The sequence below is a fragment of the Lynx canadensis genome, chromosome D1 (genome assembly GCF_007474595.2).
Source record: "Lynx canadensis isolate LIC74 chromosome D1, mLynCan4.pri.v2, whole genome shotgun sequence".
Classification (NCBI taxonomy): Eukaryota; Metazoa; Chordata; class Mammalia; order Carnivora; family Felidae; genus Lynx; species Lynx canadensis.
In genome coordinates this window covers 104,709,147-104,732,355 of record NC_044312.2, presented here as the reverse complement: position 1 = coordinate 104,732,355, position 23,209 = coordinate 104,709,147, and the positions used below count along the sequence as shown (strand labels likewise).

General features: G+C 38.9%; 2 protein-coding genes across 10 annotated transcripts; one reads left to right on the top strand and one right to left on the bottom strand.

The window, feature by feature from the left end:
- Positions 1-489: 489 nt before the first annotated feature.
- LOC115524657 (membrane-spanning 4-domains subfamily A member 3-like) lies at positions 490-12,638 on the top strand. Of its 6 annotated transcripts, none has more exons than XR_003972161.1 (7): positions 490-737; positions 3,423-3,579; positions 4,074-4,205; positions 5,214-5,506; positions 5,910-6,053; positions 7,410-7,511; positions 11,834-12,638. XR_003972161.1 is itself a non-coding variant. In XM_030331125.1 (7 exons), exons 1-7 carry the CDS (start codon positions 607-609, stop codon positions 11,972-11,974), a joined length of 864 nt encoding a protein of 287 aa, XP_030186985.1. In that variant the 5' UTR covers positions 496-606; the 3' UTR covers positions 11,975-12,638. The 6 variants fall into 6 exon arrangements, 5 of the variants coding, with proteins under 5 accessions (XP_030186989.1, XP_030186990.1, XP_030186986.1 ...); XM_030331125.1 differs by having other exon boundaries at positions 496-737; positions 5,214-5,270; XM_030331127.1 differs by lacking the exon at positions 490-737 and adding an exon at positions 779-1,182 and having other exon boundaries at positions 5,214-5,270.
- A 3,737-nt stretch (positions 12,639-16,375) lies between these two features.
- LOC115524659 (membrane-spanning 4-domains subfamily A member 4A-like) lies at positions 16,376-22,553 on the bottom strand. 4 transcript variants are annotated; one of them, XM_030331133.1, is made up of 7 exons: positions 22,435-22,553; positions 19,347-19,485; positions 18,611-18,745; positions 18,345-18,401; positions 17,843-17,959; positions 16,963-17,061; positions 16,376-16,583 (listed from the first exon to the last, which is right to left on the bottom strand). In XM_030331133.1, the coding sequence occupies exons 1-7, from the start codon at positions 22,503-22,505 to the stop codon at positions 16,497-16,499; spliced, it is 705 nt and encodes a 234-aa protein (XP_030186993.1). In that variant the 5' UTR covers positions 22,506-22,553; the 3' UTR covers positions 16,376-16,496. The 4 variants fall into 4 exon arrangements, with proteins under 4 accessions (XP_030186993.1, XP_030186992.1, XP_030186994.1 ...); XM_030331132.1 differs by having other exon boundaries at positions 16,963-17,064; positions 22,435-22,551; XM_030331134.1 differs by having other exon boundaries at positions 16,963-17,064; positions 19,347-19,456; positions 22,435-22,517.
- Between the last annotated feature and the right edge of the window lie 656 nt (positions 22,554-23,209).

The following is a 23,209-nucleotide window of genomic DNA, read 5'->3' as shown; positions in this document are numbered from 1 at the left end:
TAGATATAAATTTAAGTGTCATTGGAAATATAATTATTTTTTGTTTTTGCTCATGTTTATGTTTATTTTATTTTAGTGAAGTTAGAGTTAATAAGGTGCTAACACAAAGACCAAGAAAAGTTTGTTGAAAATATGAATTTCCTAGAAATTGCTCCAAAGGAAAGAATTTTATTTAGTAAGTTAAAAGAACAAATATAGTCTTTGTCAGATTAATGGAAAGAAATGCGAAGAAAGTGAGCACACACACAAAAAAAAACAACTATAAATTGGTATTGAGGATTACGGTGCTAATGCTTGTAAAAAAATTTATTTATTTTTGAGGGAGAGACAGAACATGAGTAGGGGAGGGAAGGAGAGAGAGGGAGACACAGAATCTGAAGCAGGCTCCAGGCTCTGAGCTGTCAGCACAGAGCCCGACATGGGGCTCAAACCCATGAACTGTGAGATCATGACCAGAGCCAAAGTCAGACACTTAATTGACTGGGCCACCAGGCACCCCACGGTGATAATGCTTCTAATTTTGAGCAACAAAACATGATTTATATCGATTTTATTGATGTACATCAAAACTGCTTATCTAGAGTCCTAGGTGTGGAAATATAGCAAATGAGGAAACACAGAGATCTGAGCATAGATTTCTCTCCCCTACATGTTGGCACAGTCTTTGATAGACATACAAGACACATAAGCTTAAGAAGACGACAGGCTCCCACATTTGTGTGGTGGAACAACACTAGGTAGGTAGAACTTTTTTTTCCCCCATTATCCAGAGCACCAGAAAGTACTTTTGTCTATGTTCTGAGAGGGAAAGCCGTGGAACCTGACAGAGACTGAACAGAATGTGGGCTCAAGGCAGAGACAGTTTTTCCTTTCTTTCCACTGGTAGATATTCAACGTCATATATTTTAGGAAAGTTTTAAAGATAATGCAGAAAGTTTCAGTGACGTAGACACATCTGATCTTGTCTACATTCCTGCTTTCTGACTTTCTGATTATGCAAACAACTTTACCCATCAGCGGGTAGATAGTAAGGCTTAGCTTACCAAGGAAGTTTGTCTCCAGCCCTATTTTCTAGAAGACCCAGTGTAAGATACAGGGGAATAATTTGGTTAGAATTGTGATGCAGAAACTTTTCCGTCTACGATCTGCAAATGAAATTCAGAACATCAAGAATGGACATGGGTGAGTCAGCTAAGTTCATAATAATATTCTTAGAATCATGAGAGTTTTATAACTAATCTGGTAGAGACACGATGAGGAGGATTAGGTAGGTCTGAAGCTATATTAACTCATAAAGGGTCATTGGGCTTTGAAGTCAATTAAGGTGAGGACATTGTGGTAAACAAGGCTAATTTTTGTATTGTCGAGTAACCAAGAAATACTGCAACGTCATTCTCTAAGTAGGCAACAGAGGTGGAGAGCAGCATTCGTTAGAAAGAGGACGGCTGTAAATGTGAAAGTCCTACTCAAAATACCGACCATTTGGATGGTAGCTTCTAGGAGCACTAACAGGTTCAACTACAGGCTTACAATTTGATAGAATATTACAGATGATAATCACATAGCTGCAATAAAATATCATTAAAGGCATTAGTGAATAAAAATGTGCCCGGTATTATGGTCAGCATTTTTAATCTAAAAATACATACTTGTTGAGTGAATGGATGAATACATAGTGACATTTGCAGTGAGGAGTGATAGGGGATACGTTGGGGGGTCAATAGTGTGTTTCCCCCCCAAAAAAAGTTACATTGGGAGCAATGGCTCCCTCAAACACTCAAACCTGTTACGTGTGGGCTTCGGGAGGCTAAAAAAAGGATGTGTTAGTTTGAGGCAGGCTTCGCCTAAAGAGCAGATTTTTACTTATCAGACCCATAGCTCTTTGGTCCCACATCTATAAATATGTCTGTGAATTTGGGCAAGTTATTCACCATCTTTAGGTATAAGGGTCACATTTTAAAAACATAGAATAACTGATTGATGAGATCCTCTCTATTTATGAAATATTAATGAACGAGATTCATCCACCAAAGAAATAGAAAAAAAAAATCTCTCTTGTTTGCACTTCCAGTGTGATCATACAAAATAAATTCCCTGTTTCAACTCTTTAATGAAAACCAACTACTGGGAATAGAAACATCGAATACTTATGATTAATCTTAAGTGTCCCATAGGAGTTCCATGTCATGATATCTTAATCTTTTCATGGAGACTGCAAAGACATTTACACACTCAAAGAGTGTTGGAACTGATATACAATAACTCTTTTTTTTTTTTTTTAAAGACATTGAGCATGAATCTCAAGAGCCAGAAACTATGTTTCCACTTTGATTCAGGAAATCTAAACATAAATAGCTATATAAAGGGTCTAATTCCATATCATTAGCATAATAGGAGGAGAAAACATAAGAAGGAATTGTACAAATTGTAAGCAAAGCTAAACTGAAACCTAATAGGGAGAGTGATAGCATCACAAATACCAACGTAATAAGGAACAAAGTCTGCCCCTATTTCCCCAACTTAATTTAATGGTACAAAATAGTCCTAAAGTTGATAGAGTAAATGATGATATAGAAATAAAAAGCGAATATTTGGTAAAAAAAAAAAAAAAAAAAAAAGGTTCAAAATGAGTTAGTTTATGAAGGAAACCCCTCTTGGGTTTGTTCTACAATGGAAATCCATCATTGTTTTTGACGAGTACCAAAGCACACCCTAACTTCTTGAGAAGATAATACTAGAATTTATGCAACGTTACATCTCTGATGATACTAAAAAAATTGGATACATCATTTCCAGTGTCACACCTATGAAGCATAAGCATGATTATATTTTATGTTGACAAACCTAGGGTTTGAACTAAATACACCTACCTCTCATTGCCACACAGTGATCAAAGTTAAGGTGGCTTTTACATAGTGTATCCCCAGGTCTCTCCTATAATTATGGATACCACTCCTATTCTCTTTCATTCCTAAGATTATCTTGGATTGGATGATAAGTTACATGATATATTTAATTCAATTAAAGGGAAATGTCTTTCATTCAAAACTCTTTGCGTTTAAATCTCAGGTGATTTTTACTCCACCAGGGATAAGGCTAAATAGATATATCACCATTCCCATTGGGGGTTCTTTTATACAAGTCTGTGGCCACATGCAATGTTAAAAAGAAAAAAAAAATCTTGGAGGCTATCTTATAGTTACATAGGATTTGGTATTTCTCAACCTCTGTCATGTCTCTCCATGCTGACCACATCAGTGATATCAGAGTCAGCAGCATGGACACATAAGCATCACTTGGCCAATGCCTTCCCTTCATACGATAAAGACTTCAGATAAAAGAAGCCCAGTATCTACTTCCATTATAATAACATTAACAGAATGGGGCATATGACGGTGCATATCTGATACCATCTGTTACAGAATGAGCAAAACTCCGGATTCTGATGGCAAGACTGTGGACATTCCTCCAAACCCAAACCAAAGTACCCCATTAGGAAAGACTGAAAAGCCTGGTACCCTGAAACATTTACTCGACAAGCTGCAGAAATTCCTGAAGGGGAATCTAAAAGCTCTGGGGGTAAGTAAGTAAACACTATAAAGAATTTTGAACCAGAAGCTGGGGCATATCCTGAGGGTAGAGGGTTATTCTGGCTAATTATCCTGACATAGAGGCATCAGGTTATTATCTGTGCAACCATTCTGTGGTGTGGAAGAAAGACACTTCAATTAAAAGCAAAGGACCACATTTGTAGGAGGATGGGAGGGATGCATTAAGAGGAGACCGTACAAGTCCTAATCTCTTAGATGAGCCTAATAGTGACTATGTCTTATTGGAGCAAGGTTGACCCCCATGGGCAGACCTCTGGGAAAAAATAAAAAGCAGACTCTCCAGGAACTGACTCTTCTTAGTAGATCTTTTCATAATATTCAAGGGATTCAAACCTTGAAAATGATGTTTGGACCGAGTGCTTCTCTCTCTCCTGAGAAATGCTCACCATTGTCTTTAAGACATTGTTTTTGTTTTGTTAATTTGAATGGTTGGTAATTTGGTTTGTTTTGTCTCTTACCCAGGTGGCTCAGATTATGATTGGTGTGAAATGCATCTTTTATGGGATAATTGGATTTTTTGCTTTTGATTCTGAAATGTACCCAACTGTTTTCTTCTCAATTTACACAGGCTTCCCTTTATGGGGGGCATTGTCTGTGAGTATCTCACTTATATCTCAAATTATTATTATTTAATCCGTTATTCATTCATTCATCAACTCAACACACAATTTTTGTGACATCTTGCCAATTCTAGAGTACTTGCAATGACAGTTAAGATTTAACTTTCAACCTGAACTTTATTTTACATTTTTTTATTTTTGAGAGAGAGAGAGAGAGAGAGAAACAAAGTGTGTGAGCAGGGGAGGGGCAGAGAGAGAAGGAGACACAGAATCTGAAGCAGGCTCCAGGCTCTGAGCTGTCAGCACAGAGCCTGATGGGGGTGGGGGAGGGGGGGGGGCTCCAACTTGAAGACCTGACTGTGAGATCATGACCAGAGCTGAAGCCCGATGCTTAACTGACTGAGCCACCCAGGCGCCCCTCCCAACCTGAACTTTAATATATATTCTAATATAATAATACCCTTAAGTTCTATTCATTGCTGTATAGCCTGAAGCTATTCAGTAACGATCTTGCCATTTTGCTGAGAAGAAAATCCTGGGTTTGACACATGGGAGAAGTATCTCTGAAATGTAATAATATTTGGATTAGAGAATTTGCTGGGTGGGAAGGGTAAGGAGGTGTTACTCTTCTTAAGTCATCACCCTTCTTGGCCAAATACATTGAGAAAAGTGCCATGTAATTTGAGTTCACATGTTCCCTTTTCTGCACCCCAAAGTGTGTCTTTGAGTTATATTTATTTATTTTGTTCTCTCCACATTGAATAAGTCGTTTCGCCCTGTGGTTTTTATGTCCACTTCTCTGATTTAGCTAAGGGAATTTTACTGGTCAGAAGAATAAATTATAACTATGGTACTTTAATTGTGTGGTGCACACAGTTTAATCATCTGCTTTCCTCTGAGTTCTGAAGGGATGGCCCTGGCAGGTGGGAGGTGGGGGGGGGGGGTACTAGATATGAAGAAAGATATGCATCTGGAAACAGGGTGGAAAGGTGACTTGGAAGAAGCCACTGCCCTGTAGATACCTTTCTTATCTTCTAAACAGTTTATCATGTCTGGATCTCTGACTGTTGTGTCTGCCAAGAAGCAAACAAAATCACTGGTAAGCTAACAACCTTCCCCTTCGTCATTCAGGGAGAAAATGAGCACTTATAACACTCTGAGTTTCCCACGTGAAGCCCAGTCACCCCGGGGATTCATTATTTTGTAGTACGTTTCATCGTGTAACTGTCCCTTTGGCCCAATGAATCACGTGGCCATCCTATGTCTAGACACAGACAGGCTGGATCTCCCTGGATTTTAGAATTCTGATCCCCATATCTCGTCACCATAAGAAGAGTGAGTAAAGATTTATGTGGCTATTCAAGCCTCGTTATGGTAATGGGGTGGGGTGACGTTTAACAACGAGAAAAACATGGCTTAGGCTTGAGCAAGGCAGATTTTTATCTTTGGTGGAGGGAGGAGCTAATAGGAGGAGAAAACAAGAGACGCTGACAAAAATGTACATAATATTTTTATCCTATCCATGGTATGTGTTCACGAAAGATCAATCTTCTCTAACTCTTCTTCTCGCAATTGTGATTTATCATTGAACCAAATTGGCCCTATAAGGATGATGAATGCCTGTAGATCTCATGGATAAGTCAATGAAATCAGAATTCTCTCCCCAGCATGTAGGGTCTAGAAACCCCTGGTCCTTAACTTATAAGCTAGTTACGTCTTTTTTTTTTTTTTTTTCCAGCTGAGGAAGAATATAGGTGCTAACACTCTTAGCACATTGGTCTCGATTGTTGGGATATGTATTCTGTCATATAATTTAACAAAAAATTTCCGCTATGATTGCAAGAAGGAAACTCTCTGTTTGGGCATCAAATCAGTTGCAATTGTAAGTATTATCCCCCTGAATTCGGAGAAGACTGAATGCTTATCTGAGCATGATGAAGATGAGACCTGATCATTGGTATATTTCAAGAACATGACAAAAATTCTTGCTTCCAGAGTCCTTCCAAATGCCTCTCTACAGGTGCAACAATTAGAAAGAGAAAAGAACTATTTCTTTTCAATGGCAGAGAGCCCCAATTCTGTGGTCTAAATTTTATTTTTTTCTGGAAAAACTAGAAAAAATAGTTGGGGAAATTTTTACTTTATCCTTTATTTTTTAAAATTATTTCCTATTATAATATTCATCACTGCTAGGATGGTAAAAATAAGTTATTACCCAAAGCTACCTGGAGAATGAATGTTTATTCTGACTTGCCACTATTTGAGCGTAATCCTTTTTTTTTTTTTTTTTTTTTTTTGCAATAAAGCCATGTGAAAGAAATGCAGACAAATGGTCTGAAATAGAGGAGAGAAAGAAATCAGGAAGAAACCAGTAAAAGAAACCAGGAACATTGGAGTGTGGGAAGACACATTTTACTTATGAGGACAATGACAAAAATTTTCACAACTGTTATTTAATTTTTACCCTAAAGCGTGTTCCAAATTTAGGAGACATTCTGGGGTTTTTTTTTAATTTTTTTTAATGTTTATTTCTTATTGAGAGACAGAGAGACACAAAGCATGAGCAGGGGAGGGGTAGAGAGAGGGGGAGACACAGAATCCGAAGTAGGCTCCAGGCTCTGAGCTGTCAGCACGGAGCCCAACGCAGGGCTCGAACTCACAAACTGTGAGATCATGACCTGAGCCAAAGTCAGTCACCTAACCAACTGAACCACCCAGGCACCCTGGAGACATTTTGGTTTTAATTAGAATTGAGTCCAGTGGAAAACTGGGAAATTTTAGTATTTCACTGGGGAGATCTGAAGCCTTACCATTTCTGCCCTGTTTATTGAGAAAAGTCAGCTTTGCAAGCCTTGGCAACATTTCTGATCTCCATGACTGAGTAACAATAACTTCAATAGTAATATTACTAATAACCCACCCTACCACCAATAATAATAATAATAATAATAATTTTAATAAAAATCAAAAGTGGAGTAGTTATTGTGAATTCTGTAATGTCATCAAGTTTTACTTCCCATCTTGTATTAGTATGTTCAAGAATGTTTAATATCATCTCTAACTCTTGCTTTTCTGTAACAGCACATAGATTTCTGGGTTCAGACCCAACTTCATTGCTCCATTTTGTATAATGTGATGTGTCCCCTTTTGACGGCCTGATGTGGGGCTCTGACATAAAACTTTCTAAACTATCATCAAAGTGGAAGGTAATGCATGACATTTTATTTTCTTTTAACAGGGACTTGTGATTGTCCTGATGATCCTAACTTGTCTGCAAATTTTAATTTCACTCCCTCTCTCCATGCTCATCTATAACGTGGATGACAGGAATATTCACTGGGTATGTACAATTCTTAGAAGAAAGAGGATGATTTCAACTATTTCGTTAAACAATGTGGTCGATGACTCTTTTCACCATTGGTAAAATGAACAAAAGCATAAACTAGAAGTGATTCTGTGGACAACCTGGAAGCTACTAGCTGTGTGTTGAGCACACTTGGAATACACAGTGTGCAATTCTCTATTCCATATGGAAACTCTCACCCATGGGTATCTATCCATGACTTCAAACATCTGTCCATCCATCCATCCATCCATCTATTAATTTACTATATGAAGTACACTCTTTAGTGTGATGAATGTGCAACGTATATATCATCCAAAAATAATAAAATCAAGGTATAACTAATTTAAAAGCCTGAAAGAGATGAAATATATTATTGCAGGTATATAAAGTTGACAATACAGCTGACTGGAAACACAGATATAGTTAGAATTTTATGTTTTATTATTACAGGTAACAGACGTAGGTAACAGAGCTAGTAGCATACTTTTCTCAACCTCATTACCTGGTTCTTTTTTGTGTGTTGAAATTATTGCCACAACTGTGTGTCAATTAGGGTTAATTCAGACAGAAAATGGAAAGGTTTCTGGTATTGAAATCCCCCTCATTTCAAGCGTATAACATTATCACAAGCAATTGGATTACATGAGTCTAAGGGCTGGTAAGCAAGTCTGAATTCCTCAGGGCAGGCAGTCAGGAAAGGAAGGCCATGGATGGGATGGACCCATGGGCACGGCAAAGGTAGATCAGAAGTCCCAGTGGACCTGAGTGGATTCTTTACTCAGAAGCCAGTCATCTCATAAGGCTGAAGTCCATGTACTGGATGCCTGGACTCCTGGAAAGTCTGGGGATGGTCTGATAGTTCTCTGCTGTTGTTGGCAGAATCCAGTGGCCTGTGTTATGGAACTGGGATTGTTGGCCAGGAGTCATTCATGCTCAGCTCCTAGAAGCTGCTCTTGGATCTGTTCAAGAGGTTCCCTCCATTTCAGTAACAGAGAGCTTCCTCTTTGTCAAACAGTTCTCGTGCTTTGAATCACTGTGACTTCCTTTTCTACCATCCAGAGAACACTCTGCCTTGAAAGGACTCCTATACTTAGATTAGGCTCATCCGGATAACGTTTTGTTTTGTTTTGTTTTTCTGCCATATGATATAACACAATCACGGAAATGACACCATGATATTCTTCCCACCACAGAATACTTGTGCAGCACCCAATGAGAAAAGACACAGAGAAGGGGAAGACATATTTATTCTTGTAAGGCCATGGATCTGAAGGAAAATGCGGATCTTCTCTCACATTACACTGGACAACATGTGTTGCATGACCACACTGAGCTGTAATGGAGGACACAGAGTTCCATTAGGCTCAAATCTAGCTCAAATATACAGAATTTCTATTCTTACAGGAAGATGAGGAACATTCTCAATCACATTCTTCTCTATAGGCACCAGACACATCTACCTTCTTCCCCACACCTAAAATACAACTCACCAGCTCACGAAGGACAATAATCCAAACCATTTGTTGCTCTGGAGTTACTGTATCTTTGTAGTTCTCTACAACAAAAACAGAAGTAGTTCATTGCAGTGAGGGCTGAAAGACAAATTATTTGCCCTATTTCTACTTACATTATATAAATGTGGACTTGACCAAAGATTATGATAAAACTTCAACCTGGAGATAAAAAGAGAAATGTGAAATCACTGATCTATGGCAAGTACAATATGTTCTAAGGCAGGAATTATGGAGACACCCTGCCCCCCAAAAGCCATAAAATACTTATGTCATAGTTCCCTTCTCGGGGAGGTATTAACTTATCCATTTTCTTCTCTGGCTCTTTGTATGCTAATTTTCATGGCCCTCGCTAGAGTAGACATTGGAGAGTATGCTCTTTTTAGGTATTCTTAGATATTTCTCAGTATTTGCATCTACTCTCTACTAGTATACATGGCTTTTATATGTCAAATATTCTCTGGCTACTGTAAGTCAGGTTTTTGCCTTCTATGACAACATAGTTGCACCAAAAACAGGGATGGAAAGGTAGATTCTTTATTGTCAAAATGTGGCTTTCACCTCTGCATCCACGAAGGACCTCCTGCTATGACATCCACATCCCAATCAGCAGAAAGGAAAAGGGAAATGAGAATACATACCCTTCTTCTTAAGTGTGTAACTCCAAAGTGAGATTTATTACTTATTCTCACATTTTGTCGGCTAGTACTTAAATATTTTCCCATACTTAGCCGCAAGAGAGCCTAGGAAATATAGTCCCAATTTTATCTCCATTTCCCAGTTTAGAAACAGGTTATATTGTTAAGAGAAGAAGGGAAATGCCAGCAACAGCTCTATGGGTTAAGCATTATTTAAAAATTATGAAAACACAATAACCATCCTTTATTTATAAAACCTTATATTATTTTCTCTCATCAAATAATCATTCATTATAAGAGACAGACATCAAATCACAAATACAAAATACAAAAACACTTAAAATTTTCTATGCGTAATCACACAAAACATGTTCAGACACTCAAAAACTTATGTTCTATTAGCAACTCATTATTTTCCAGCCCATCAGCAATGCATCACATGTAATGTCCCAATATTAGCTGGGTTGGCATTCTTCATACCAAAATGATTAAAGAAGGCCCTACTATCTCTCCCTATTTCTGTTGTTCAAGAATGATTTTAATGGATATGTTTATAGTTTCCTTTATCTTCCTCAAAACTAAATACTAGTAACCCAAGTAGATTGATACTCACCTGGCTTAATATCTGGAAAAAATTAACCATTGGGTAGGTTTTTTTTCAAGTTGCATTTAAATTATAGTTCATTAACATACAGTGTAATATCAGCTTCAGGTTAAAATATACAGTGATTCATTGCTAACATACAACACTCAGTGATCATCATGACAAGTACATTCCTTAATCCCCATCAACTATTCCACCCATCCTCCTTCAACCTTCCCTCTAGTAACCCTCAGTTTGTTCTCTATAGTTAAGAGTCTGTTCCTTGGTTTGCCTCTCTCTCTTTTTCCCTTGATCATTTGTTTTGTTTCTTAAATTCCACATGTGAGTGAAATCATATGGTATTTGTCTTTCTCAGACTAACTTATTTCACTTAGCAAAATACTCTCCAGCTCCACCCACGTCTTTACAAATGGCAAGATTCCATTCTTTTTTATGGCTGAGTAAATTCCATTGTGTATATATACCATACCTCCTTTATCCATTCATCAGTGGGTGGACTCTTGAGCTGTTTCCACAATTTAGCTATTGCAGATAGTGCTGTTATAAACATTGGAATGCATGTGTCCCTTTGAATTCGTATTTTTATATCCTGTGAGTAAATACCTACTAGTGCAACTGCTGGATTGTAAGGTAGTTCTATTTTTAACTTTTTGAGGAAACTCCATACTGTTTTGCAGAGTTACTGCACCAGTTTGCATTTCCACCAACAGTGCAGGAGAGTTCCTCTTTCTCCCCATCCTCATCAACACCTCTTGTTTCTTGTGTTGTTGATTTTAGTCATTCTGACTGGGGTAAGGTGATATCTCATTGTAGTTTTGATTTGCATTTCCCTGATGATCAGTGATGTTGAGCATCTTTTCATGTGTCTGTTGGCCATCTGGATATCTTCTTTGGAAAAATGCCTATTCAAGACTCCTTCCCATTTTTTAATTGGATTATTTATTTTTCTAGTGTTGAGTTTGATAAATTCTTTATAGATTTTGGATACTAACCCTTTATCAGATATGTCGTTTGCAAATATCTTCTCCCATTCCATAGATTGCTTTTTAGTTTTGTTGATTGTTTCCTTCACTCAGAAGCTTTTTATTTTAGTAAAGTCCCAATAGTTTCTTTTTGCTTTTGTTTCTCTCACCTCAGGAGAAATATTTAGAAACAAATTGCTACAGACGATGTCAAAGAGGTTACTGCCTGTGTTCTCCTCCAAGATTTTTATGGTTTCATGCCTCATATTTAGGTCTTTTATCCATTTTGAATTTATTTTTGTGTGTGGTGTAAGAAAGTGGTCCAGGTTCATTCTTCTGCATGTTGATGTCCAGTTTTCCCAACACCATTTGTTGAATCATTGGGTAGTTTTAGTCATGATTGAAACTGAACTCACCCTCTACCTTTTTTGGAGAGCAGCCATTAAGTTCCTCTGGCCCCAAATCCACACAATTAATCTTTAGAGTAAGAGAGCATATATTTGGAGACAAGTCATTGAGGACTTAGATTATATTATTCTTTATGGCTTCTTTTACAGACTTCACAGATTATTTTACGGATTATTCTTTGACTTCTTTACAGATTTCTGAATTTTTTTGCTGGAAATCACCTTCTGAAAGTCCTTATCAAGACTTGTTGCCTCAAACTTCAATCTATCAAGAACTTGAATGTAAAGAAGAAACACCTTCATGTTATCCCACAGATACTAGTAAACAAATATGAAGCTATGCTTCTGTATTTTGGATCCACAGTGATAGCAAGAAGATCATACTGTGACCACTGAGGCATAAATACACACGTGTGAGAATACAACTGTGTGGTTCAAAGTCATAAAGACAGCAACTAGCATCTATAGCATCAAGAATTTGGTTGTCACTATTCTTTTGGTTGGATGTTATCACAGGCTAGGTGTATGCTCTGTAACAAAACTTAACTTTGAAATATTGGTGGCTTAACACATCAGAAGTTCATTTACTGCATACTTTACATGTTCATTGTTAGTTGGCTGTTTAGACCCACACTGATATGGGTTCTGCAAAATAGAATAATATCTCAAAAAGTTTTTTTTATTTTGCCGAGGTAGGGAAAAAAAAGTTAGAAGTTGGACCTCTGGCAATGAGATACTTTGGTCGAGAAGCATGTGTCATTCTGGCCACAGCTCATTAAATGGTGACCTTCCCAGTGCTGTGTGGGAGACAAGAAATGTAGAGGGACAGAAAATATCAGTGAATAATATTATCTCCACCCCAGTGTTCTTCATCAGCCAGGATCTATTTTCTGAGATCACAATTCATTTTCCTTATTCATTCATTACTACATGTTAGAAAAAAACTCAATTCCTCCAACTCTCAAATGTATGAACATAAAGCTCCATTCCTTTCTTAAAGCTCTGAAGTTTAACCTTTCTTTGATGAAGCACAGTGAAGTCAATGGAGACTTTTCTGGACCAGTCATGAACACTTTGCATGAAGTCTTTGGTCCGTCATTTTTACACTCTGTGACTTTGGATGTGTTTCTTTCCTGACTAAACATCAGTTTCCTTATCTTTCAAATGGCCTCACTTGTGCTTACTCAGTTCCGATTGGGATATACATCAAGGAAAAGAGTAAATATATGCAAAAAATACTTTTAATCATACAAAATACTGTAGATTATACTATTTAATTGGTCTAGTGTTAGGTTAATTATATTGCATCATTCAGAGTACATTAGGCTTTTGTGATGATATTTTACATATGTAAGCTTATATATAAAAGCTTGTGTTGCTTCGTTGGCTCACTGACAATCAAAGTGTTACCCATTCCCCTAGAATATACAACCAGAATGTTTCAAAGTCTAGTAAAATTAATAGTGCATCCATGAGATCCAACAATTCCATTCCTGTTCTATACAGTATCATAGCTACTACCCACGTATGGCAATTAAAATTTAAGTTCTTTAAAATGAAAAAAAGATTCAAAGCCCATTTTCTTAGTGTCACTATCCATGTTACAAGCGTTCAATGGCCACTTGTAGCTAGTCCAAAATATATGAGGGAGAGGGCTGATAAAACTAAAAGGAGAAATCGACAAATATCCTATTATATTTGGAGACCTCAACCCCTCTTTGACAGCTGATATATCACCCAGGTAGAGAAGCAGAAAGGATATAGATGACCTGAGCAGCAGTATCAATCAAGTTGACCTAATTGACACTTATAGACCTCTCCATCCAACAACAACAGAACATACATTTTTCTCCAATGTGCGTGGAATATTTGCCAATATTGGTCGCTTCACGTGTTAGGCAACACAGCTCAACAAATTTAAAATAATAGAAGTCATACAGTTGTCAGACAATAGCAGAATTGTGATAGGTGGAAAATTCACAATTTTTGGAAATCAAACAACATATTTCAAAACAGCCCGTGAGCCACAGGAAAGTTTTTAAAACGGGTAGAAATATGGGGTTTCTTTTGCTTTTGGGGGGCACTTCTTGTGATTTTTTTTTCAAAGCCAGATGTGATACATCATATAATAGATGGCTAAAGATAGAAATATTTACAGATACGTGTATAAACATGGTGCAGTGGACTGTCTGTGTCTCCCCTTCCTAAATTCATATGTTGAAACTCTAGCCCTCAATATGATGGTATTTGGAGATGGGGCCTTTGGGAGGGAATGAGGTAGCGAGGGTGGATCTGTCGTGATGGAATTAGTACCTTATAAGAAACGACATGAGGGAACTTACTTCCTCTCTTTGCTCTCTACTATGTGAGGATACAATGAGAAAATGGCTATCTGGAAGCTGGGGGGGAAAACCGAGCATGCTGGCATCTGGATCTCAGAGGTCCAGCCTCCAGAATTGGGAGAAATAAATATTTTCTGTTTAAGTTACCCACTATATAGTGTCTTGTTAGAATAGCTCAACTAAGACACATGAATTAGTAGACAGATGTATGTTTTCCTCTGTTAGCTAAGAGAACCTAAAAGAAATGACATCCCAATAGTAACAAGCACGCGTAGAGCCCAGATCTTTATTTCTAGTATGGTTCTCCAATAAGAAGAAATGGGCTGCATGATGAAATGGCTGATTCTAAGACGTGGGCAAGAAGTATGTAAGATGAGGGGCGCCTGGGTGGCTCAGTCGGTTGAGCATCTGACTTCGGCTCAGGTCATGGTCTCACAGTTCGTGAGTTCGAGCCCTGCGTTGGGCTCTGTGCTGACAGCTCAGAGTCTGGAGCCTGCTTCAGATTCTGTTTCTCCCTCTCTCTGCCCCTTTCCTGCTCATGCTCTGTCTCTCTCTCTGTCTCTCAAAAATGAATAAATGTTAAAAAAAATTTAAAACAAAAAGATGTAAGATGAACTTGAGAACATGAGTCATAAAAAGAAGCAAGTGCCCCAAATGAGACACAATGATAGGGTCCATCAAAGGGACACAGGAGCCACTGAACGATCTCCCAATGATCAAAACAGAAACAATTTGAGCAATAAGATAAATTGGTATTAGATTAAAACCCCAAGAATGTATAAATATTCATAAATTCATACAAATACTTGAATGCATAAATAAGCGAGAGAAAATTGACAAAACCCCAGGGCAGAATATCAGATAACTTATGAGGTTACTCTACCCTCAAAGCAGTAGATCTTAACTCCCTGACTCCTTGAGTCCAGGCTGCACACGGTGGCTGGATAGTGACATCCTTCCGAAGAGTACAGTATAAAAAGTCAGGGAAAAGCTAACTTTAGAGTGGAAAAAACTGAAAAACTGTACTCAGTGAGGTGATTAAAGCCAAAGTCAACAGTGTAAGTCATGTTGATAATACGTACCCTTGATTGGATGTGATAAGAATCATATTGTACTTCTGACGTCTTCCTCCCCAAACCTCAAAACACTAGTCTGATCATGAGAAAAATATCAGATAAGCTCCAGGTGAGGCACATTCTGCAAAATACTTGATCAGTATTCCACAAAACTGATGATCAAGTTTTGATGATCAAGGTCATCAAAAACAAAGGAAGTCTCAGAAATAGTCACAGCCAACAGGAGGCTAAGAAAACATGGAAGCTAAGTCTAATGTCGTGTCTTGGGTGGGGGTCTTGAAAGAGGAAAAGGGCACTAACTAAAAACTAAAGACATCTGAATAATAATAATGCTGTAATGATAATGTATCAGTATTGGTTCATTCTATACTAAGGTAAGATGCCAACTGATTTGGGGTATATGGGAACTCTTTTAATATTTTCTCAATTTTTTAAAATAAATCTAAAGCTGTCATAAAAAGAAATAGTATTCAAATTATTGCAATGTGATACAACGACATCAAAATGATTAAAATCAAAATCACACGATATCAGGGTACAGATGTACAATACCTGGAATTCAGGCATTGCTAGAAGGCAGGTGCATATGCCATATGCACTTTGGACATGGCCTAGCAGTTCCACTGCTATACGTAGACCCGATGGAATTTTACACACGCACGTACCAAAATATATGGATACATTTTGCACGCACGGCATGATTCGTCCCAAATCGAAGCATCCCAAATATTCATCAATATTTACATATATAATAGATTGTCCTGCAAGTCTTACAATAGAATATCTTGCAGCGGTATGAACAAAGTATTACCACTGGCAATGGCGGGAATGAAGAAAGGAGCCATAGCCAGTGCATATATTTCACAAGACTCCATTTTATGAAATTCAAAGGTGCAACTCATATTGGTGGTAAAAGTCAAGACAGCAGTTAAGCTGGGGATCTTAGTGAGTGAAAAGGGAATTCACCATTGTCTGAAACTGGTAGTGTTTACTCATGGATTTGGATGCTGCTTACACGAGGATATCCACCTTCTATATAACTAAAAATTGGGGACACCCGGCTGGCCCAGTCAGTAGAACATGTGACTCTTGATTCCTGGGTTGTAAATGTGAGCCCCATGTTGGGGGTAGAGATTACTCAAAAAATTAATATCTTAAAAAATATTAGGCAGCTGTTACAACCATGGTCTATTCAGTTTTCTGTATGTGTGGTATGGGGCCTTTACAAGTTATGAGAAATGACACTGTGCATCCTAGTCATTTGAGTGGCAATAGGATGAAGTGGGAGATTGGGACTCAAAACCACAATCAGCAGCAATAGAGGAGAAAATGCACTTTATTTGGTTGTGTAATAACTATGCTCCTGTGCACAGATGAGAACACTTCCTGGCAGGCAAAGAGATACACAATGAATAATATTTTCAAAAGCAGGAATTATTCTATTCAAACTCCAGCTCCTCATAAATATGTTCATGGGGGGCTATTGCTGAAGACACCTTGTCATTGGTTGACTGGATAATCACCACCTGTGGATATTGAGAACAATATATACCATTATTCACATCGTCTTTCAGCTAGAGGGATTCGCATTTATCCTGGTGATGCTTACGTTTTTGTGTATTCTAGGACCTGAAAATTAAATGTCCCTTCCTTCAGGGCCTTACATCCCTCACTTGATAAAAATTGATATCCCGCAAGACCTATGAGGTTCCTGGAAACATACACCATAGCTCTATCCGTGTATTCCTCTGTCTCCTTCAGTTTCAAGAATGACTCATGTACATAACTATCTTTCCATCACTCTGCTTCCTTATCCTTCTCATTGCTCCAGAGAGGAGGAGAGAGACAGTGAGAGAAACAAAAACGTGACAAATTTGAACCCTCCATCAGGTCCTCAACACTCACCTGAGTGACAAAGCAGGTCACCTTGCACCCAAATACAGAGAGAGAGATAGCGATGCTGACTTCCAGCAGGGAGAGGACTAATATCACAATCTCAAACGTCTTCTAGAAAGGAGGAGCAGATTCCATGGGGAGAGAGAAGAGGAAAAGGAAAGGAATATTAATAACAGATGAATACTTCCCCTGGCCCTGGATTCTCTGATTCCAATCTGACTCCTTCTCCCCTACGGAAACAGGTAAATTCCCTCTCATAACAAACCAAAAAAGAAAAATTGAAAAGCAAATCCTAAAATAGTGGAGGGGAGTTCTATTCTGGAACTTCATTAAGTGTAAGGAAATTCAGATGAAATCATATGTGTCTGCATAGTTTTCTGGGCTTAGAGATTCTCTGTGTTGTCCACTTCAGGTTATTTTCATCCCTGTATGAATTTATACCTTTTTCTCATCTAAAGAGCAAAGAACCTCTGGGTCTGTGAAAGCGATATCATTGCCCTTTCCTTGTACATACACACACCCCCAGAGGCTCTGAGCATCTTGGCCTGGTGTCCTGACTCTCCTCAACCCACCCACAAATGACACAAAGCCTGCTGAGCCAGCCCAGCGGTGCACCCCCATCGTAACTTGACCCTGGAGACTAAAGAAAGAGCCTAATGATCAATTCTCTAACATAACTGCATTCAGAGAAGAATGAGAGAAAAAAACGTAACTGTCCTGGTAGGTCCTAGCAGCAAGGGGCTGAAAATTCTCCCTGCGAGCTCAAAGTCCCAGATCTTACTTATGGTGATAAGCCAGGATTAACTGGGAGACAGTCATCTCACACTAGTATGCATTTAGATAATATAAATATAATTGCAGAAAATAAAAGCAGCTCAGAAACACTTACAAGAATAAGACACTTTTTCTCCGGTGCAAATAGAAACGTCAGTTCTATTATTAACACGATTATCCCTATCACTCCTGCAACAGCACTGAGCAAGTTCACTCCCAGGCTGCCTTTGATCTGGAAGAGAATGATCAATGTCCCCTACAACCCTCTGTTTCTTCTCCTTCCTCCCTTCGGAGAACACAAAAACATTCATTCATTTGGAAGGGGTTGAAGACACATTCTCAAATAATTTTCCTAAGTCTGAGAAAGAAAAGAGAATACTGCTGAAGCATTGGATTCTATATTCACAGATTAATCCCAAGGATGGAGTTTCAGACAATAGGGGCAAAAAACAAAAACAAAAACAAAAGGTAAGTCAAACCTCAGTTTCCTTATGGAAGAATTTGCCATGACCCCCATAGAGCCCAGATGATTCAGAGAATCAGAGATCATTTCTTTTGCCTTGAGATACAGCACTTCTGATTTTACTTCTTGCTTCTGGGCCCAGGGACATACTTACCAGGTTCAAAGTCATTTTTCTTCCAGCTGCAATAGACACAGCTCCAGATAAGAAGAACTGAAAATGGAAGAAACCACTCAGCCTGGTGAGCCTACACCTGTCCTTCCACCTACCCTAGAGGTCATCAGAACCCCAGGCTTTAGGCCACATACTTTGCTCTAAGAAGTAAAATCCCAGGTCACATCATTGGTTTGTAAGAGGGAAGGCTGGAAGGAATGTTTGTGAATTCTACCGCGGAGGAAGTTGAGATATTCCAACATACTCACAAATAAGGATCCCCATACAGGATATCCTGAGACCATGGTAAGAGGATAACACCAGTAGGGAAAGTCAGAAGAATAAAAACACAGACCTATAACAAACAGGCACACTTTCATCAGACCAATCAGGATCTGAGTCACCTGGGGAGTGAAAAAGAAGATACGCTCAGAGTATGAAGCATGCAGGCTTCTAGGAAGATGATTTTGTGGTCTCTACACAGAACTCCCATCCCCTGGTTTTGAAAGGGTTCCCAGAATGAAATCCTTAGGAATCCATGGCATTTTCTCAAGTTCAAGACTGTTTAGAAAGGTTTCATGGTGCGGTGCCTGGGTGGCTCAGTCAGTTAAGCATACAACTTCAGCTCAGGTCATGATCTCACTGTGAGTGAGTTCTGACAGCTCAGAGCCTGGAGCCTGCTTCGGGTTCTGTGTTTCCCTCTCTCTCTGCCACTCACAGTCTGTCTGTCTGTCTGTCTCTCTCTCAAAAATAAATAAACATAATAATAATTTTTAAAAAACTAAAGGTCTTATGGTAACCTTCTTCCCCACCCCCCTCACTAGGGAAACACATTTTCCTTTCAGATTCCGGATCTCTGGTTTTGAAAAAATCTATTTCCTGCCACTAGGAAGGTCAGTTTATGACACAGCTAATCACACCTCAGGAGCCACAAGGGACAACAGTTCTCCTCTCTGGAAATGGCTATTTCCCCAAATACTACGCTTGGAGGTCAAGCTCACTCACCCCCAGTATTTGGGGCTCCCCCTTCAAGAAGATCTTCAGGTTGTCTGTCTGGTCTACTTGGATGATGTCGTCTTTCTGGAGAGGATTTGGGCCAAACCATCCAGTTGTTCCTTTGGGTGTATCAACATAGTCTTTAGTGCTGTAAAATGTAAATATTTTACAGAGAACAGATCCACTCTCCAACCCCTTTATTCTAGATATGAAGAACAGCCTTTGGAAAAATGGTATCATAAGGCAAGTTTGGTGTGACGGTAAGTTAAATTAAGTTATAATTTCACTCACACACTGTGTAAACTTGGGCAAGTCTTTTTTTTACCATCTCCGTGCCCTAGGCTTTGAAACTATAAAAACGGTGTGCTTGGGATACCCACCTCCTGTTGTTTGCCATACATCCATATGATTTCAAAAGATTCGTACATATACAATTAGAATTGGTATATTCTAATATTTATTTATTTTTGAGAGACAGAGAGAGACAGAGTGCGAGCAGGGGAGGGGCACAGAGAGGAAGACACAGAATCCAAAGCAGGCTCCAGGCCCTGAGCTGTCAGCACAGAGCCCGTTGCAAGACTTGAACTCATGAACCTCGAGATCATGACATGAGCTGAAGTCGACGCTTAACCAGCTGAGCCACCCAGGTGCCCCAGAACTGGTATATTCTAAATAATTAGCAGCGTCATTATTTTTCATGTATTATTATTAAATTTTAATGTAAACATTGATGCAGGATGCTTAAATTTATATCTTCGAGAAAAAAAAATGACTGATGGAAAGTGAATCAATTGTTATAGAGAGTCCTGAAAGGGATATGTATTATGCTTTTCGTTCACAAGCATACTATCCATTCATTCAGTCAGCAAATTTTGACGAAATGTCTATCAATGAAATGTGCCAGACCCTGTTACAGGTTTTGTTGCTTAGGACTATAGTGACGAATAAAACACACACAATTCCTGTCCGTTGGAAGCCTACGATACAGTAAAAGAAAATAAGTGTTTAATTTATATCATGAATTTATAAGTGCGTGTGAATAGAAACTACGTAAAATGAGAACCTTCACTTTCCATGTAAGAAAACTTAGTTTTAAAGGGATTATATCACTTCTTCAATGTCAGTCAGCATTTCTGTGTTTGAAGCAAATGAGAATTACATTTCCCTAGCACACTGGCCTTTGCTAATGTTCCCCTATACCACAAGCATGGTGCTGATCAGCAAAAAGCTCTGATGAGCCACAGCTGAGTCAACATGGTTTTCGGAGGTCCTTTTTTTTTTTTTAATGTTTTTGTAATGTTTTTATTGATTTTTGAGACAGACAGAGACAGAACATGAGCAGGGGAGGGGCAGAGAGAGAGGGAGACACAGAATCCGAAGCAGGCTCCAGGCTCTGAGCTGTCAGCACAGAGCCCGACGCGGGGCTCAAACTCACAGACTGTGAGATCATGACCTGAGGAGAAGTCGGACGCCCAACCGACTGAGCCACCCAGGCGCCCCTCAGAGGTCCTTTTAATTGTCTTATACTCCCCTTGCAAATAGATTTGTTGCAGCGATAGCCCTTATTCTTTACCCTTCCCTGCATTCCTACAAGTGCCACATGACTTTACTGTCTTATAAATATAGCTACTATCAAATAAATGTATTTCCTTCTCCCCTTAATTCTGATTTCAGCCATGTGACTCACTTTGGCCAGTGAGATATCAGCAAATGTTTTAAAAACACAGGCTTTTGAGCTCATGCCATGGCTAAGAAAACAGCTGAGTCACCTTGCTTGAGGCTACAAGACACTGAAAACGCGAGATGTCATAACATTCATGTTGGCTGAAGTCATCCTCAATCAGATGGCAACTATTGATCTTCATTCTTATGAGTGATCCCAGGGGATTTCAGAAGAACCATGCACACCCATGTGCAGACTTCTCAGCAATATACATGTTTATTGCTTTAAGCCATTAAGTTTCGGGGGGGGGGTGTTTGTTATGCACCATTACCGTGGCAATAAATCACTGATGCACCCTTGTTTGTGCTGTCTGATATGCTCTGCCCTAGTTCTAATGTGACCTATAATTAGTGTGGTTTCTTTATATTTCCCAGTTTCTTTCTCATTCTTTAGCCTTAAAGAAAAAAAGATTGGTCATTCCTGAATAGTCTCCCACAGGAACAGAGATAATTATAAATAGACTTGAGCAGTAACTTCACTACCTCTGTTGAGAAAAAAGATCATTGACAGAGCTTTGACAGCTCTCTGTTCAGGGATCAGGATTCAGGTCTAAGCAAAACATCCTGAAGACAAAACTTAAACTTGTGACCTTAGATGACATCGGCTCCCAGATCGTTTTTGTGTGTGTTTAAGGCTCATAAATACGGGGCAATGTCACAACATGCTAGTATATGATCTTATGTGTCTCAAAAAAGAATAATAGCTTTTTAATTTTTTTAAGTTATTTATTTATTTTGAGAGAGAGGGAGAGCACAAGCGGAGGAGGGACAGAGAGAAAGAGAGACAGAATCCCAAGCAGGCTAAGCACCATCAATGCAGAGCCCAATGTGGGGCTTGAACTCACGAACTGTGAGATCATGACCTCAGAAAGAGTAATCTTTCTATCACGAGACAGAGAATAAAGAATGGGCCACAAAAGTTTCCTTAGATGATCAACTTTCATAGTTTCCCTCTCAAATCAGGTCGGGGAGAAGCCAGGGTGTGTTGAACTACCTTCTGCACATGAATATACACAACGGAGCCATTTACTAGGAAAGGAGGGCTCTGTCTGATACCTTCAGTCAGCCACTTCTTCCCTTTCCCTTCCTTCAATTTCTCTGGCTCAGATTCCGTTTATTCTGGAAGTTAGTTGATGTTTTCCCTTTGAAGAAGATGTTGAAGGGGGCAAAATTCTGCAGCCTGAACATTCACTCCCACATAGATGAGAGCCTAGCCTTCTAAAGCCAGGTCAAGAGCAGGCTAACTTGTCCCAAAGTTCATTCACACCTCAGCCTGTACTAGACACTTTTGACCCACATTCCTACATATCACCTGCCAACAGCTCAACACAGAACTCTTCCTAGAAGCTGAGAACAGAAGATGGGCTCTTCCTACCTTTGCATCCCTCTAGAACTGCACGAAGTGGGAGGCGCGAGCTCCTCCGGGCCATCGTTCCGTAACACCATTTCCACTGAGGAGTCTGATCTGATCTGAAGAGTAATTGGGCAATCATCTTCGACTCTGTGTAGTCACCATTATTTCCTGTGGGTCATCCTACCCAGCCCACCACAGTGAATAAACTGTGCTTGCATGAGATAGTGAAGCCACGGACAAACTAACAACAGAACTTGCTTTGAGATCTTAATGGCACTCCCAGGCTGTTTTCTTAAGTACAGTATTTTAGGCTTTTCATAGCAAAACCTCAGTCACAGGAGAACACATGATTCTTTTATCCAAGGGCCAAATAGCAGCTAAGAATAAACTTGAATTTGTGCAAATTAACATTTTGCTAACAAACATCAGGACAAAAATCACTAACCACTACAATTGAGTATACTAATCATAGGTACCAACCAACCCTTTTGATAGTCCTTTTCTCTTGGCGACACTGGAAAACTCTTCCCCCTCTACCTTTATTGATTATGATTATGATTATGATTATAATTATGATTTTGCTTGAGATATAACACATGATGTTCTACCCGGTCTTCCAAGATGGGTTTTCAAAAATTTACCCACAGCCCCTAGGTCCCATCAGTTGGTCTACAAAATCAGGAAAGATATTCCATTTATTTTATGGCTTGCTAATTACTTGATTTTTTTTTTAAATCAGAGAACCAATTGCTGCAGAAGATCAAGAGGTAGAAATCAGACCCCCAAAATTTGGTTT

Coding starts and splice junctions, on each gene's coding strand:
- LOC115524657 (XM_030331125.1), top strand. CDS start 607: ATGAGGAAACACAGAGATCTGAGCATAGATTTCTCTCCCCTACATGTT. Junction 3,580..4,073: donor GGAATCTAAAAGCTCTGGGG/GTAAGTAAGTAA, acceptor TCTCTTACCCAG/GTGGCTCAGATTATGATTGG. Junction 5,271..5,909: donor AGAAGCAAACAAAATCACTG/GTAAGCTAACAA, acceptor TTTTTTTTCCAG/CTGAGGAAGAATATAGGTGC.
- LOC115524659 (XM_030331132.1), bottom strand. CDS start 22,505: ATGGTGTTACGGAACGATGGCCCGGAGGAGCTCGCGCCTCCCACTTCG. Junction 17,960..18,344: donor GAAAAATGACTTTGAACCTG/GTAAGTATGTCC, acceptor ATTCTCTTCCAG/ATCAAAGGCAGCCTGGGAGT. Junction 17,065..17,842: donor AGAAAAAGTGTCTTATTCTT/GTAAGTGTTTCT, acceptor CCTCCTTTCTAG/AAGACGTTTGAGATTGTGAT.